This window comes from Salvia splendens, chromosome 21 (genome assembly GCF_004379255.2).
Source record: "Salvia splendens isolate huo1 chromosome 21, SspV2, whole genome shotgun sequence".
In the NCBI taxonomy this organism is placed as follows: domain Eukaryota; kingdom Viridiplantae; phylum Streptophyta; class Magnoliopsida; order Lamiales; family Lamiaceae; genus Salvia; species Salvia splendens.
This window is the reverse complement of record NC_056052.1, coordinates 24,588,236-24,603,295: the sequence shown is the minus strand read 5'-3', so window position 1 is coordinate 24,603,295 and position 15,060 is coordinate 24,588,236. Positions and strand designations below refer to the sequence as shown.

The 15,060-nt window shown below is 37.6% G+C and overlaps 2 protein-coding genes and 1 pseudogene across 3 annotated transcripts; 1 reads left to right on the top strand and 2 right to left on the bottom strand.

Annotated features, from left to right (window-relative positions):
- Positions 1-429: 429 nt before the first annotated feature.
- LOC121784833 lies at positions 430-5,353 on the top strand (annotated as a pseudogene).
- Positions 5,354-5,492: 139 nt separating this feature from the next.
- LOC121784834 (PHD finger protein 3-like) lies at positions 5,493-9,737 on the bottom strand. Of its 2 annotated transcripts, none has more exons than XM_042183076.1 (6): positions 9,615-9,737; positions 8,782-8,894; positions 6,804-8,673; positions 6,605-6,725; positions 5,877-5,936; positions 5,493-5,803 (listed from the first exon to the last, which is right to left on the bottom strand). In XM_042183076.1, the coding sequence occupies exons 3-6, from the start codon at positions 8,144-8,146 to the stop codon at positions 5,546-5,548; spliced, it is 1,782 nt and encodes a 593-aa protein (XP_042039010.1). In that variant the 5' UTR covers positions 8,147-8,673; positions 8,782-8,894; positions 9,615-9,737; the 3' UTR covers positions 5,493-5,545. The 2 variants fall into 2 exon arrangements, with proteins under 2 accessions (XP_042039010.1, XP_042039011.1); XM_042183077.1 differs by having other exon boundaries at positions 6,804-8,580.
- Positions 9,738-10,313: 576 nt separating this feature from the next.
- LOC121784837 (E3 ubiquitin-protein ligase At1g63170-like) lies at positions 10,314-13,533 on the bottom strand. The gene is made up of 5 exons (XM_042183080.1): positions 13,366-13,533; positions 11,997-12,788; positions 11,332-11,457; positions 10,949-11,234; positions 10,314-10,813 (listed from the first exon to the last, which is right to left on the bottom strand). The coding sequence occupies exons 2-5, from the start codon at positions 12,650-12,652 to the stop codon at positions 10,604-10,606; spliced, it is 1,278 nt and encodes a 425-aa protein (XP_042039014.1). The 5' UTR covers positions 12,653-12,788; positions 13,366-13,533; the 3' UTR covers positions 10,314-10,603.
- Positions 13,534-15,060: the final 1,527 nt, after the last annotated feature.

Sequence of the window (15,060 nt, the reverse complement as noted above, 5' to 3'; positions counted from 1 at the left end):
ATATTGACAATGAGACTATTTTCATGCCATCTGTCAAAAACAGTTATCATCTAGCATCTCGTAAAATTATAAAAATACTATACATAAAATTAAATATTGTATTATTAGTAGTCCATTATATATTAACCGATTGACTTATTTTAATTCTTGGTTCCGTACTTGTACATGACGATCTTGTTACATGATATAGGCACATATTTCTACAATTTTCACAACTCAATATCGATAAGCTAGAATCTTGAAGCAGGCAACATAAAATATTCATCTGCATATGAAAGGAGCAGAAAATGCATATTCTCTCTCATTTTTGAAATACATGTCGACATTTTCTAGATAATATGACAACATTTTGTTGACAGTTGAATACTACAACTACTATATATTTAGTTCCACATAGACAACCCAACATCACCTCAGAACTCTGGTGTTTTCATCAACATCCTTTGAGTTTTTTTCTCTTTCTTCATCAAAACTCCACCAAACAATGGGATCGCTTCCCGCCGTCGACGATCGTTTATGGTATCCGACCGCTCGTCGCGATGACTCCGTGGCCGACAACTACCACGGAGTCACGGTCCGCGATCCTTATCGATGGTAATTAATAATGCATACATATTTTGTTTGAAAGTTTGTAGCAAACGTTAAAGATCCGTTTGCTAGGGTAGATAACTCCGAGTTATCTGTCCTTATGTTTTGCTTTATCTATCTTCCCTATCAAACTATTTGTAAGTATTAATTGGTGTGATAGGCTGGAAGATGGTGATAGTGAGGAGACGAAAGAATTTGTAGAAGAGCAGAATAAATTGATGAAAAGCGTACTTTCGGAAGGCAAAACCAAGCAAAATCTTAGCGAAAAGTTGACACAAGTATATGATTTCCCAAGATATGATGCTCTGTTTAGGGCGGGAGATCATTATTTTTACTTTCATAACTCCGGTCTACAGCCGCAAAGGGTGCTATACATCCAGGTTCGTCCATGAAATAATATCGCATTTTGCTACTTTGGGTGTCCATATTTAAAGTTATACTGAATTTTTTTTTTTTTCATTTTGTATATGAGTTTCAAAATACTCTACTAAATTATTATAATCATATTTCATTATAAAACTAGTACACTATTTGCTAAAAGCCTAAAATAGTCTTATTTTTCAATACGTGGTGCATCTATCAAAATTAGTCTCATTCTATTTGTGGAAATTTCTCACCACTTTTTTTTTCAATTATTTCTTAATTATACTTTACTAATTGCATTATGGAGTACTACTATTTTAATAGAAATTTCTCACCACTTTTTTTTTCAATTATTTCTTAATTATACTTTACTAATTGCATTATGGAGTACTACTATTTTTGTGGTTGAAGAAGTACATAAATTGAGACGCATTCAAAAATTTAGATTGTACGACAGTGCATAAACTTTTGAGACTCATTCAAAATTTTAAATTGTAGATGACTTTGCGTAAACTTTTCCCAACTTCCCCTGACATTCTAAAAATCCACAATAAGTCAAATTATAAATTTAAACCGTGGATGACATCATTTTGCCTATACAAATAAAAATGTACATTCCGAAAATAAAAAAATAATCAAGAAGGTTGAATATTGCATTTATAGGCTAACATAGTAGACTATAGAAACAGTTATGCGACACACGGAACAAGACCCATTCAATTAATTGTTGGCTTCAAATAGAAATTTTAACCATATTATTTTAACTTTGTCTCATTGTTATAGTCTCATATATTTTAGAAGAGTATTAATATTTTAAGTAAATATCCCTAACTATACTTTTAAACGCATAGTGTACCATAAAATTATTTTCACTATTACTATGAATATTTACTACAAATATTTGGATTTAGAATTGACTATACATTTTTGTAAATAGGATAATGTGGATGGAGAAGCAGAGGTTTTAATTGATCCAAACACATTTAGTGAGGATGGCACTGTAGGTTTGAATGGATTTCAAGTTAGTGTGGATGCTAAATACATAGCATATGGCATTACTCACAGTGGAAGTGATTGGGTTACTATTAAAGTGATGCAAATTCAAGACAAGATACTACAGCCTGATACTCTTCTTTGGGTAATACTAATACTACTATAAACTACTCACTTATTTTCTATTCTTGATTTTTGCTAACACATGTTTGTGACAGGTTAAATTTTCCGGTATTAGTTGGACTCATGACAGTAAAGGTTTCTTCTACTCGGTATCCAGCGCCCGCGTAAGTGAAACCTATGCTCGTGTTGTGTTGTGTTTTTTTGTTTATTACTCCGGAGAAAAGATTTAGTGATCATTTGTTAACATACGTATTAATAGGGATGGTGGTGCAGAGACGAATGCGAATCTAAATCATCAACTCTATTATCACTTCATCGGTACTGATCAGTCCGAAGACATACTGTGCTGGAGTGATCCACACAATCCCAAGCATAGGCACTCAGCCTCGGTCACGAGGATGGAAAGGTGCGTCGCGTTGCTGCAGCATTAACCCCTAATATAATGTTTAATACTTTTTTTTGTCGCAGTATGTTCTTCTCTACACGTTCAAGGATTGCAATCCGACCAACACACTTTACTACTGCGACGTCTCAGCGCTAAGGAATGACCTCAATGGATTATTATTGCCCTTTGTCAAACTTGTTGACACATTTGATGTTGTTTATGACTATGTAGCTAATGATGGCACGGTCTTCACGTTCCACACGACCAAGGATGCCCCGAGATACAAGCTAATTCGAGTTGATGTCAGCGATCCGAGTTGCTGGAGGGATGTCGTTGGAGAAGACGCGAAAGATGTGCTTCAGTCTGTTGTGGCTGTGAACCGGACGCAGATTCTGGTGAGCTATTTGAGTGATGTGAAGAATGTGTTGCAGCTCAGGGATTTGGAGACGGGTCTCCTTTTGCAGCGCCTGCCCCTTGACATCGGGACAGTATAGAATCTCTGCGCGGCGCAAGGACTCCATTGCGTTTGTTGGCTTCACTAGTTTTGTCGTCCCGGGGATTATATATACGTGCAACCTCCAATCCGACGTCCCTGAGATGAAGATCCTTAGAGAAATTGTTGTGCCAGGCTTTGATAGGAGCCAATTTCATGTCACACAAGTAAATATTACTCCTTTTGTTTCTTGTTAATTTAGTCATTTTTTTTCATTTTTGAGGTGTTTCAATGATAATTGAGTCATTTATGTTTTAGGCAAAAGTACATTTTTTTCCTGCATTATTCTGTCTTACTTTATTCTCTTTGAACTGTGTGTTAAGGCTTTCTACCCGAGTAATGATGGGACGAAGATACCCATGTTTATCGTGGGGAGAAAGGGGATGCGGTTGGACGGATCGCACCCGTGTTTGCTATACGGATACGGAGGATTCAACACGAGCCTCACTCCAAGTATCAATGTAAGCCGCAGTGTGATTGCGAAACACTTGGGAGTGGTGTTGTGCGTTGCGAATATACGAGGAGGGGGAGAATACGGAGAAGAATGGCACAAAGCCGGTACTCTTTCGAAGAAACAGAACGTGTTCGACGACTTCATATCAGCGGCCGAGTACCTCATCTCTGCCGGCTATACGCACTCCACGAAGCTCTGCATTGAAGGTGGCAGCAACGGCGGCCATCTTGTTGGGGCATGTATTAATCAGGTTTGTTTAGCTTCCAACATTTGTTTTAAATTTAATGCATCTTGTGTTGATTATTTTAGTGTAATTGGATTAACTTGATTGATCAATATTATCATAATGAGACATCATATATGTTTGGAAGTGCAGAGTGCACGCTTGTTTGAATTCATTATGATTAGACATGGGTTCGGGGGTAACGCCCCCGAGTAGCGGGGTCCAAGGGGCAGAGCCCCTGGCTGGGGTCGAGCTGTGTAGAAATTCATCTGGAAATGTAATTTCTGATAGTCGAAGGACTAATTTGCAATTTTCAAAACCCTTGAAAAACAGATAAAATCGGTTAATATCCGAAGAGACACGACGTTTCGTTTCAGGCCTCTTCTTATTGATCATTTTCGGTTCAAAGTTGTGATCACAGAATCAACAGACGAATCTTCTACAAATCTGAATTGTATCCGATCAAATATTGATAGAACCACCAAATTGATTTGATCTGAAAGTGTTTCACGCCTTTCAGGATATCCAATTGTTCACATTCAGTAAATCTCCCTAATATCTTGTTGTTTGGACATGAATGAAACATGGGTTGAATTGCTTGCAGAGACCTGATTTGTTTGCTTGCGCTCTTCCTCACGTTGGCGTTATGGATATGCTCAGGTTTCACAAGTTTACTATTGGTGAGGTTCATGGATTTTTTTTCTTTTCTTTTATGCTTTGCTAGCTTCTCTCATTTACTCTATTCTCCGAAAATAGGGCATGCGTGGACATCAGATTTCGGATGTTCGGATAACGAGGAGGAGTTCCACTGGTTACTCAAGTATGCCTCGTTGATTACGTACAAATAGCTAGAAAAATGGTCGAATACCGCAATTTATGATAAAATCCAAAAAAATTTTTTACTTATTTTTAAAATTTTGGAATGAACCAGAATTTGACGAAATTATTTTGCCAATTTTCCCTTTAATTTAATATACATGTATTTATAGTGGACTCAAAAATTGGATGACCAAATATATTTGTGGTGTTTAAGGTACTCTCCATTGCATAATGTGAGGAGACCATGGGTTAATACTTTGAGCCAATATCCTGCAACGATGGTGTTGACGGCGGACCATGATGACAGAGTTGTACCGTTGCACTCGCTCAAGTTTCATGCGGCCAGTGCTACCTTGTTAATGAAATCGACATGAAATAATAATTTGATCGCTATATTTGGTAGAATAGATAAATCGAAGATTAATGAGTTATTTTGACTCAACAATCAATTTGTAGCATAGTAAACTTAAGATAGTGACTCTAATCGACTACATCTTACCTACCAAAGAATCCTAAAAGATTGAAATGACTTTGGTGTGCAGACAATGCAGCATGTCCTGTGCAATAGCGTCGGCAAAGCTAGTCGTCAGACTAATCCCATCATCGGAAGCATAGAACGTAAGGCGGGACATGGAGCCGGAAAGCCAACAAGGAAATTGGTATACTATTATTTTTTCAATTAGCCAAATTTCGTGATATAAGTGACCAAGTTCTTTGATTTATTCACCAAGTTGGTTTTTCGACGATGCTTGTTTCAGATCGCTGAAGCTGCAGATAAGTACAGTTTCATGGCCAAGACGGTGGGTGCATCGTGGATGGACTAAGTCCCAGTATACATAGCTTCTTATCCTTTCCATAATCGTCTATGTAAACGAATATCATAAGTCATCATCTATAAATAGTTTTTGCTAATTCTCATCCAATGATCTCTCCAAGTATCCAAGGAATAGAATTATGATTAAAAAAAAAAAGTATAAACCATCAACAGAAATCAACCCGAAAAGTTCATACTCGAGTTATGCTTTCAATTATATGTAGTAGTACCAAATTTAGGTGATAGGAGTAGGATTTAAAGATGGTATAAAATGATGCCATGTATTAATACTATATCTCTTGCCCATATCTCTTGATAAGCTCTCCCATCCTCAACCGGTCTTGTAGCCCTTTTCGAGAAGTGAAGTGACTGGAGGAGAAGTTGAATTCAGGTAAATCATGGCCGTCCTTCGCTGCCACACCGGGGCCGAACCCGGGCGGGATGTCATTGTCTTCGTCCTGGCCCAGCGGTGGCTGCTGGGGTTTCCTAGTTAGGGTATTAGTGGGGGCACCAAAGGGTTGCTTTTTCAAGCTGTGTTTTTTCACAGCCTGCACCAGAAAATCGTCATCCGCATAATATCCCAACAGCACTCTAGACAGAAAAGAGGGGAGAGAGAGTTACCTGAGAGAGGTTAGAACGCTGCTCCTCGGATGATTTGTCCCTCAAAATGAAGTGGAGAACCTGCAGAGAGAGAGGATGGTTTAGTTAGTAAGCAGTTTAACAAGAAGATAAAGCAACACTCTGAATTTAGCAAATTCATTGCTATATTTAAACAGCCTAATAGAACAAGGCAGGGCAGCAACTCTCTGAATTTTCCCCAGAACAAGTCTCTTGCTACACAGAATCAATCGAAATCAACTGCCTCTTTACAAAACCCAATATTCTACAAGTGGCAAGTGCCATACTACATGTTCATCAACGTTCAAGAATCCATATCCTGATTTCTTAATACAGATAATCAGTTCATCAATTAAATCTTGAACACGCCAATTAAATCAACTTTAAACAAAGAGCAACCTGCATTTAACCGATGATTTTTACCCCTGAAGGGCTGCTGTTTAATGTTTATGTTAAAGGTGATTATAACTAGCAATTGTTGTGGAATCTATACAGCTAAGGTAAATTTTTTTCAAGACTAACAAAAATATTAGCATGAAAGTGGGAAAACATGTGACAAAACATTGATATATATTGGAGAATATTTCGTCACTTCTGCTTTTATACATCCAAACTAGTACTACTAGACAAAGATTAAGGTAATTAGGCATCAGTGCTGGGAGGCCACAATGCCTTCTTTGCAGCCAAAAAGCCGATACCCAGCAGCGTTTGAGGGGGCAAGAATTATATACCATGACTGCACGTGTTCGCGACATGGGGAGTTCTTGGATAAATTTTTCAAATGCATCGAGTCTAACTCTGCCCTTGATCTCAAGAGAGGCAGGACATTCCTTTGTTGATGTCTTCTCACCACTGTTAATTATGAAGGTAAAGATCAGAGCAAAGATATTGAAATGTTAGATTGCGGTTTACAACCTCAATTATGCATACCTGTAAAACAGCCCACCAACTGTGACAGAGGATGATGTGTTGAGCTGAAGGAGACCATTCCAGACCAAATCAGCATTCCGTACATAACTAGGACAAACTGTTTCTTTCACAGGACTAACACTCAAATCCTTCATCATGTCAGGTTTCTTGACAAAAGAAGCCTCTTTGGCGCTAGCATCTTTATGTACATCTGACGCTTGATTAGAAGCCCTAAGGTTGCTAGAACGTTTTGGGCTTTCTCTAGATGGATCATATGGTACAGGAGACTTCTTCCCTGCATCTCCAGATAGATCCTCAAATGGAGGTTCTGTATTAAGGGACTCCATAAACTCATCTAACGAAACGATTGGTGGCAAGTCAGCATCCTTCAGTTCATCCACCATCATTCCTTGCATTGGATCAGTTTCATCTGTCTGAAAAATCAGGCTGCCCGAGAAATCCTGGCCTTCTGAACTGCTCGCTTGGCCTGCAACCTTCTCTTTATCTTTATCACTAGCCCCGGAAGGAGATTGAAACTCGACAGCCTTTTTCCTGTGAGGTCGTGTTAAAAAAGAACTCCCAGCAGATACCTCTGCAGCAATGAGATCATCATGCTCCACCTCTACCTGAAACTCACCCTTGTGTGTTTTCCTGACCAAACGTTTTATATCAACCTCAGTATCAGGTAAAACTTTCATCTGTGCCAACTCTTCTGCTTTTGCCATACGCCACTCTGTTAACTCCTTAGAAGCAAGCTCTTCAGCTGACATTGAGCATAACCTTTCCGGAGATATTTTGCCAGACATGACTCTTTCTCTCAGTTCCAGATTGTTACGATCTTTGAGGTTGAACAAAAGAGACCTGCCTTTCTCTCTATATTTTTTGTTCACATCACCAAATAATTTAAACAGCTCAGCTTCAATTTTAAAAGCCAAGTCTTCTGGTGTCAAAGTTTCAACCCCTTCTTTGTGCCCTAGAGCATCCTCTTTCAAAGACTTTTCAGTATGCTGACTTTCCTTACCCTCTTCCATATGCATATCAAAATTAAATGCCCAAGAAATCTCATTGCCCTGCAAAAGATCATCTTTAGCAAAGAAGTTTTCGCAAAATGGAACATCCTCATCAGGTAAACTGTACTGCAACACCTTAGAACCACTGGTTTTGTTAAGTGTAGTCAATTCATTTGAAGGGAAAACTTCTGCAGAACGAGAAACAGGAACCTGACCACCCTCACTAGAACTGGAGAAATGAGAATCCCGGGAGTCCATGGGATTATCCGTATCCCTCTGGTTTCTCTCAGTTAGCAATGCATTCGCCTGGTTCTGACAAGCCAAAGCCAATGCTGCAGCCAAAGATTCCCTCATTTTGGACCTTACTCATCCTGATGAATCCAAATGAGCCTTGGATGCTGATTTGATTTGAGCAGTTTGCCTCTTTCCAGTTTGCCCCCGCTGTTGTAAGCCAGACTTGCCAGACATGGAGTCATTCCGCATCATTTTCTTGATAGGTTGAGCAGTTGTAACTGGAGAGCTCAATCGAGACTGTGATTGTGCAGTTTTATTTTGATGTGCTGAAGGCTGCATAAATCCAGGGAAATTAGCATCAGATCCCACATGTGCTGGCCGCTTGTGAGGCTGTGCCAACTGCTGAGAAGTAGCACTGTTTGCCAAAGGTTCTGCCTCAGCCTTCCGTTTAAATGGGAATTAAGCCTTCTGTGCAGCTATGCTTTTCGGCGAACTTGCATGCTTGGGACCTATATGGTTTGACGTCCAAACTGGGTTTGATCCCATACTAACACCTGAAGATTCATTATGGCCCAACATATTATTAGACATCATTGGAGTACCGAACCCAGAGCTGGAGAATGACTCTAACAGACCACTTTGATCGGCTGGTACATAGAAATGGTGTGATTCAGGAATGCTTGATACCATTTTCATAGGAAATTCTGGAGAGCTAGAACTATGCTCCATCTGAAGATTCGGAACCAACTGCCTACCTGAGATTGGGTGCTCAGAAACCAAATTGTTGGACATGATGCACCAACGATGAATAACATAAGCAAAAACCACAAATATAGATGTAACTGATTTGTTGATACTCCAAATCAACCTGCACATGCAATAGCATGTGTCTTAGTAAGAGTCCATAATCGGCCACATGCACATTGTATTCAATAAATCACAATCAGAAAAGCAATCTAGTGAATCAAGATATTACCTAAATAATGAAAATTAGAACATTACAAAAGAGAAAAAAAATTAAACAATCAATGAAAGAAAGAAAACATAGTAGATCCCTACGTCCACCAATAAATGTCTCATTTGCTTTTTTACTAATTTTACGTTTTCCACACACATTCTACCACATTTCTTAAAACTCATGCTCAGTCAAATTGGCGTTGGCCACAAATTGGCCTTGGCCTTGTATTGGTGGAGGAGGGAGTAGCTATTTTTAATTAAGCGAAAATGAAAACAAGAAACCGACTAAAAACAAATGCAACGCGTGACCTGAACATGCAGAAACACGAATGGGAAATGATACGAATCTGAACCACCTAATGAGCCCTAATATTATATTCATGGCCGAGAAATACACTCATGTATTACTACACTTAATTAATCCAAGAATGAATTCGATTTAAGTCAAAACTGAGAACAAAAGATTCATTAGTTTTTTTAAAACCCTATCCCGACATTAACAACCGACGAAAAAAACCCAAATTCAAATCAATCTTCCTAGATATCGACCGACTGATATGCATAAAAAGAGAGGCATTTTCAGGCACATGCAGCAGATGTATAAAGATGGGATAGAATTAGAGCTTTTTACCTAATGGAGGTAGAAAAAGCGAATCTAAGGATGAAGACGACGAAACAGCTGAGTGATGGATATAAGCATTCCTTCGCAAGTACAGATGTGTGTGTGTGTGTGTGTACGCGCGCGAGAGCAAAAGAAGCCCTGAAAAAAGAAATGCAAATATGTTTGATATGTGTGCCATTTATGGTAATCGAGAAAGCGCTATTGGTAGTCGCACTCGTATTAGACGATGACACGTTAAAAATCTTAATCTTCGTCACAAATTTGATGTATACTAAACAGAAGAACGCTAAAAACAATGATTAAGAATATTAGTAGTATAAAATTAGTGAAAAATGAAATGCAATCCATCAGAAAAAAAATTATTAAAATAAAAAGATACTATTAATTTTTTAGACTATTCAAAATTTTTAAAAAATGGTACTATATCTATTGATTGTAATATTTTTATTTAAAAAAAAGAAATATATATATTTTTTTTGTTTTTAGGGTGAGGAAATCACACGTGGCAGCCTCAGGTTGTGGAATTCAAATTAAATCGTAATAGAAAAATATATCTTCCATATAGTGGACAATTGAAGAAAAAATATTAGAAAGACAAAGGTTTGAAGTGTACAATCTTAACAATTTGCTAGGAGTAGTTGTTAGCTCGATAAATGGAGTACAATTATTGCTTTTTATTTTTTTTCTAGAATTGTGAAATCATTACCCTTTCAATAATTTGGCAGTTTTTAGTATGTGAATGAACATGTATCAATATTACATTACAATTACATAAATTCATTATCCCATCCTGAAATACATGGCAATGTTCTTCACAATTCACAGTATGCTAGGCAAAGAACACTTATAGATCAAACTGCAACAGTAGAATTGCGATTTCGGCCGGAAAACCACAAGATAGGATTCCGGGTCTTGGCCTCCTCAAGATCGACTATGCACAGTTGGTGAACGAACAATTTGCAAGTTCGTCCGAGCTCTTTTTTTTGCGTTTTTTTTCCTCACCGATACAGCATGGTGCTGTTTTGCAGGCTGGCAGTTGCTGCAGTGAGCGAGCTGAAAAGGGTATCACAAACCTCGGCTTTGCAGAGTGGGCACGTGGCGTTGATTTTCAGCCATTTATCCACGCAGTCCTTGTGGAAGAAATGAGCGCAAGGTAGCTCCTTGAGCTCGTCGTTGTTGACATATTTCGCTAAGCAAATGCAACAAACCTGTTGAGGAGAGCATAATAAAACAAAGGTCATATGCATTTGCAGATAACGTATCAACAACCAAATCGCTGATCAAGAGCGAGAGTTATGAGAAACTTAATCGCATTGTTTAAGATGGAGATATGTGAAGCTTACAGCATCCTCTACTGATATTACGCGCTCTCTCTCTGTTCCAGCAGCCACTATCCCACCCTCGGTTGCATTAGAGCTATGTTCCTTACTGTTCTTGTTTTTCTTCATTTTATATTTATAGGTTGGTAGAGAGTTAATCGAATCTTGAGTAGCTCCACGGTTCTGAGTAAAATCTTCTCTGATGCCCAGGACTGATATTATACAGGGGAGGCAGCAGCAGATCGTAGCACACAGAATAAACGGCATAGCATATCCAATACAGCTGAAGGTCAGAAACACTATGCACAACCTGCAAGTAGAAAAATTGCAAACCAGTCGGCATCATTAGATAAGAAACATTTTTCCATGCATACTAGCTCTAGCAAGTAAATATTCTCATGCAGTACCTGTATAAATTTGGAGCTTCAGCAGAAGACGAGTGGCCTCCAAAAATCCATACATTTCCAACGACAAACCACACGGCAAAGAAGCAGTCCAAAGCTAGCTTCAAATATTCGACAAATACCTTAAGCCTGACACAGTAAGCGCAGATATATTAAGCTGCCTATGTGCAAGCACTTGAAATATCACAAGAAAGTTTTCACAAGACTCCTAGTTTCTACATAGAAAAAGTGACACAGCTTCCAAGAGTCAACATGTCTTCTTCTCACAGTACATGACTGGCAAAAAGATACCCAACGCTACAACTATGTTATGGAAGACGCATGTGTAAATTGTAGTATTAACAGATTAGCTCGAATATAAAGCCAGAATACCCTCCCCAACCAACAACCAGAAGAAAAAACAAATAAAAATTAATAATTCCAGCATGTATCTTTAGCAACCCCACCCCCAACCCTGATATCCATTGAATAACAAAAATCTGTATGAACAAATCTTGGGAGGGGGGGGGGATAATAATTCCAGCATGTAAGCTTCTCTATGACATGTTACCTAAATTTTCCTTTATCATGACAACCATATAAGGATCAGTAAACTTTTCCATAGCTGCTATTCAAAATCAAGTCACATAGCATTGCATTCCTAAATGCTGAAATATAACAACCATTACCTCGAATTCAGCAATTCATTACTTTGAGTGCTTCTAGTTGTTGTACCAGTTGTCCAGCTGTCTTCTCTGTTTATTGATCTCCTTGAGAAAGGAACAGCAGAGTTATTGCTCAGGGAAGCATCTTGTCCGTTCTGAGATGAGTCCTGCTCTTGACTTTGATTGCGATGTTTAAAACGCCAATATAGAAGAGGAAGTATTGCCAAACAGCCAGATGCATATCCAACAACCCATGTTCTCAAAGGGGCATGTGGTTTCTCACTTCTTGACAAGGAAAAGACAACAATAGCTGCTATAATTTGGCTGACTGTTAATATAAGCTCAACCGATATCCATAACCCGGAATTTAATGGACTTCTTTGTCGGCTGCGAGTACTTCCTCTTCGACTTAGTGAATTCCTTGAGATTGACCCACTGGCAGTAAAAGGTTGAGGCTGATAAAGGGGAACCCTAGCACTAGTAGATGGCAGGTCTTCACTCCTTTGCTGTTCCAAACCAGGTGGTGGCCTTTCATGGGATGAATTAGATGAAGAAGCACTACCACTGCTTGTTATGTCAATAACGTGTTCAGTATCACTGCGACTGTTAGCTCCCTCCATCAACAAATCGGTTTCGTCAGTTAAAATTTTATGATGATATCCCAGAATGGGAAAATCCATTCAAGTCTGACAACCCTAGACAACACTCTGGAAACATGGGACAACCGCCCAGTAAAAACCTTCAGATCCTTTCCTACAATGCTGAAATTCAAGTAGCAGTAATATCTCTGAGCTTAAGGGCGTTGTTTGACCTTATCTGTTCACACCACATAAAGCATAAACATTAGAAGCTAACTCGTTCCATTCATTACACTCGTAAACAAATTACATCTCTCAATCAAAACAAAGCCAAATAATCACCGTAGAAAAGCTTTTGGAGAAAGATTATACTGTATCTGAATAGCTCAAAGAACAACGCTTATATCTTCAAACTATTCTGAATTAGAAGCAGAATTCCACAAATAGATATAGAATTAGTCTATACAATTCCAGTTACCTAAAAAAGTTAAATTGAGACCAAAAAACCATCACACAAGCTAAAAATAACACCAAAAATACCAAAGAAAGTAGCAGAATTACTTCAATTTCCAACAACCCCAGCTAATTCCAACAACCCCAAATTGATATTTTTTGAACCATTAGATCGTTGACCATCTCCGCAATACCCACCCACAGTCCAAACACATAGTAAACTTAAAATCAAAATCAAGACCGTACAGAATTGGAGAAGTAAAACGAAGCCATTAATCAATTAACCATTCACGAATTAAAACATGTGCAAAACCTATGTACTAACACTAGTAACTAATCAAATTAACAATCTAATTACTCACCCGTATAAATCAACTCAAACTAGGGTTTGACGAAGGCTGAGAATCAGAGCCAAATTTTCTGGTAGATGGAAGCTCGTTTTGTTGATGGGTCATTCAAGCTTCTTCAACAGTTGGGTTTTTCCTATTTTCCAAATATTGCAATTATTTACATTCGGAGTATTTACGACTCTTCGTCTCATTTTTCTTCCTCATCTCTTTATAATAATTTTATGACGTCAGATTTTTCTTATCTAATTATTTTTCTTATTTTGAGCCGTTCGATATGGAAAATTTTTGAAAAACAATGTAGAAGGACTATTTTACCCCTGAGTATGGTTAGGTGGGTAATTAGTAATTAAGTACATTCTTAATGATCAACGTCATTACGCACTTACTCCACTTTTAAATGAAAAATATAATTAATCCTCATATTCTATATTTTGTTGTATTAAATGTTTTCTTGACCTATACATAAGTTAGTCTTGTTCTTAACAAGTTTTGCATTTATTATTTTTCTATGTTTTCTTGAGGAGATGATGAGAGCTTCTATCACGAAAATAAGTTGGTTTGCGATTTTTATATTTAGAATTCTCACGTTATAGTTCGAGCTATCCATATCAATTTTCAGACCTTAGATGTTACTACATTTTTTATGAAAGATCATGTAAGTATATTTTTTGTATTTTTAAAAATTTAGCCTATTTATACATGTCTCCAAAATTCAAGTCATAACCTTAAATACATAAGAAAGGAAAATGTTCATATAATAGTACTAACCCTTGTAGTTAGTGTAGTAGGTAGGACTCAACTCATCCATTGATCTTATTTATATGAGATGGAGTTTGTTTCACATTTTATTACTATAACTTTGATATTATGTGTTAAAAGATAAAGTAGTGTATAAAATTGTATTTTGTCATATTTGATCATAAGACAAAAAGTTGTAGGTATATTGACCCAAAAAATACTTCTACATATTTCATTGAAGAAAAATGTGTATAGTTTAGAGATGTTATGGTAACTGATTGAAACTAACAATTTTGATCTATGATTATGATTTTCGTTTTGGAACCGAGCATTCTTAATTTAAACCAGAATGGTTTTATCAGTTCTATTGCTTCAATTTTGGATCAAATATTTTTATCTTGATAATCGTCGTGTAACTGCAAATTTTGAAATAGCATGGTGAAATAATTAGTATCAACTTCCTAACAATCATGATATTTCAAGAGTGGCCAAATATGCAAGATACATGACACTGTCTTCATAAACATGACAATGTCTTCATAAATGACACAAGTGTGAGGCCTTGAGAGATGGGCTTCTGGCAGCCAGTGGGTTAAAGCCTCCCCTTAACGGGCTACTGCGTACCCTGATTGAATCCCCTCACATGATGTCGGGCCGGAGTGTGGGGGCCGCCAAGGCGACGGAATCGCCTTTTTGCTGCAATAGATGAACTATTTTATCGGATGACATTTTATCAATAGGTTGCCTATATATCTGGAGACACAAATTTCCAATGATAAAGTTCCTTTTTTGAGAGCCCACAATCTTGGCACATGCCACATTTACAATTTCTTAAATGAATTAATATTCTTTCATGGAGTATTTTTTTAAAGACTAGTTATATTTGCAACTATATTTGAGACTTAAATTATAGTGATTCTATAAAAAAAGTTATTATTGAAATTATGAAAATACGGAGTATAATAAAAT

Bases quoted from the DNA above. Each gene is read 5' to 3' on its own strand.
- LOC121784837 (XM_042183080.1), bottom strand. From the start codon at position 12,652: ATGGATTTTCCCATTCTGGGATATCATCATAAAATTTTAACTGACGAA. The intron at 11,458-11,996 runs GTAATGGTTGTT...TTACTGTGTCAG, and splicing joins AATGAATTGCTGAATTCGAG to GCTTAAGGTATTTGTCGAAT. The intron at 11,235-11,331 runs GTACTGCATGAG...TTCTACTTGCAG, and splicing joins GAAGCTCCAAATTTATACAG to GTTGTGCATAGTGTTTCTGA.
- LOC121784834 (XM_042183076.1), bottom strand. From the start codon at position 8,146: ATGAGGGAATCTTTGGCTGCAGCATTGGCTTTGGCTTGTCAGAACCAG. The intron at 5,937-6,604 runs GTATATAATTCT...CTCTCTCTGCAG, and splicing joins CGCGAACACGTGCAGTCATG to GTTCTCCACTTCATTTTGAG. The intron at 5,804-5,876 runs GTAACTCTCTCT...TTTCTGGTGCAG, and splicing joins AGCGTTCTAACCTCTCTCAG to GCTGTGAAAAAACACAGCTT.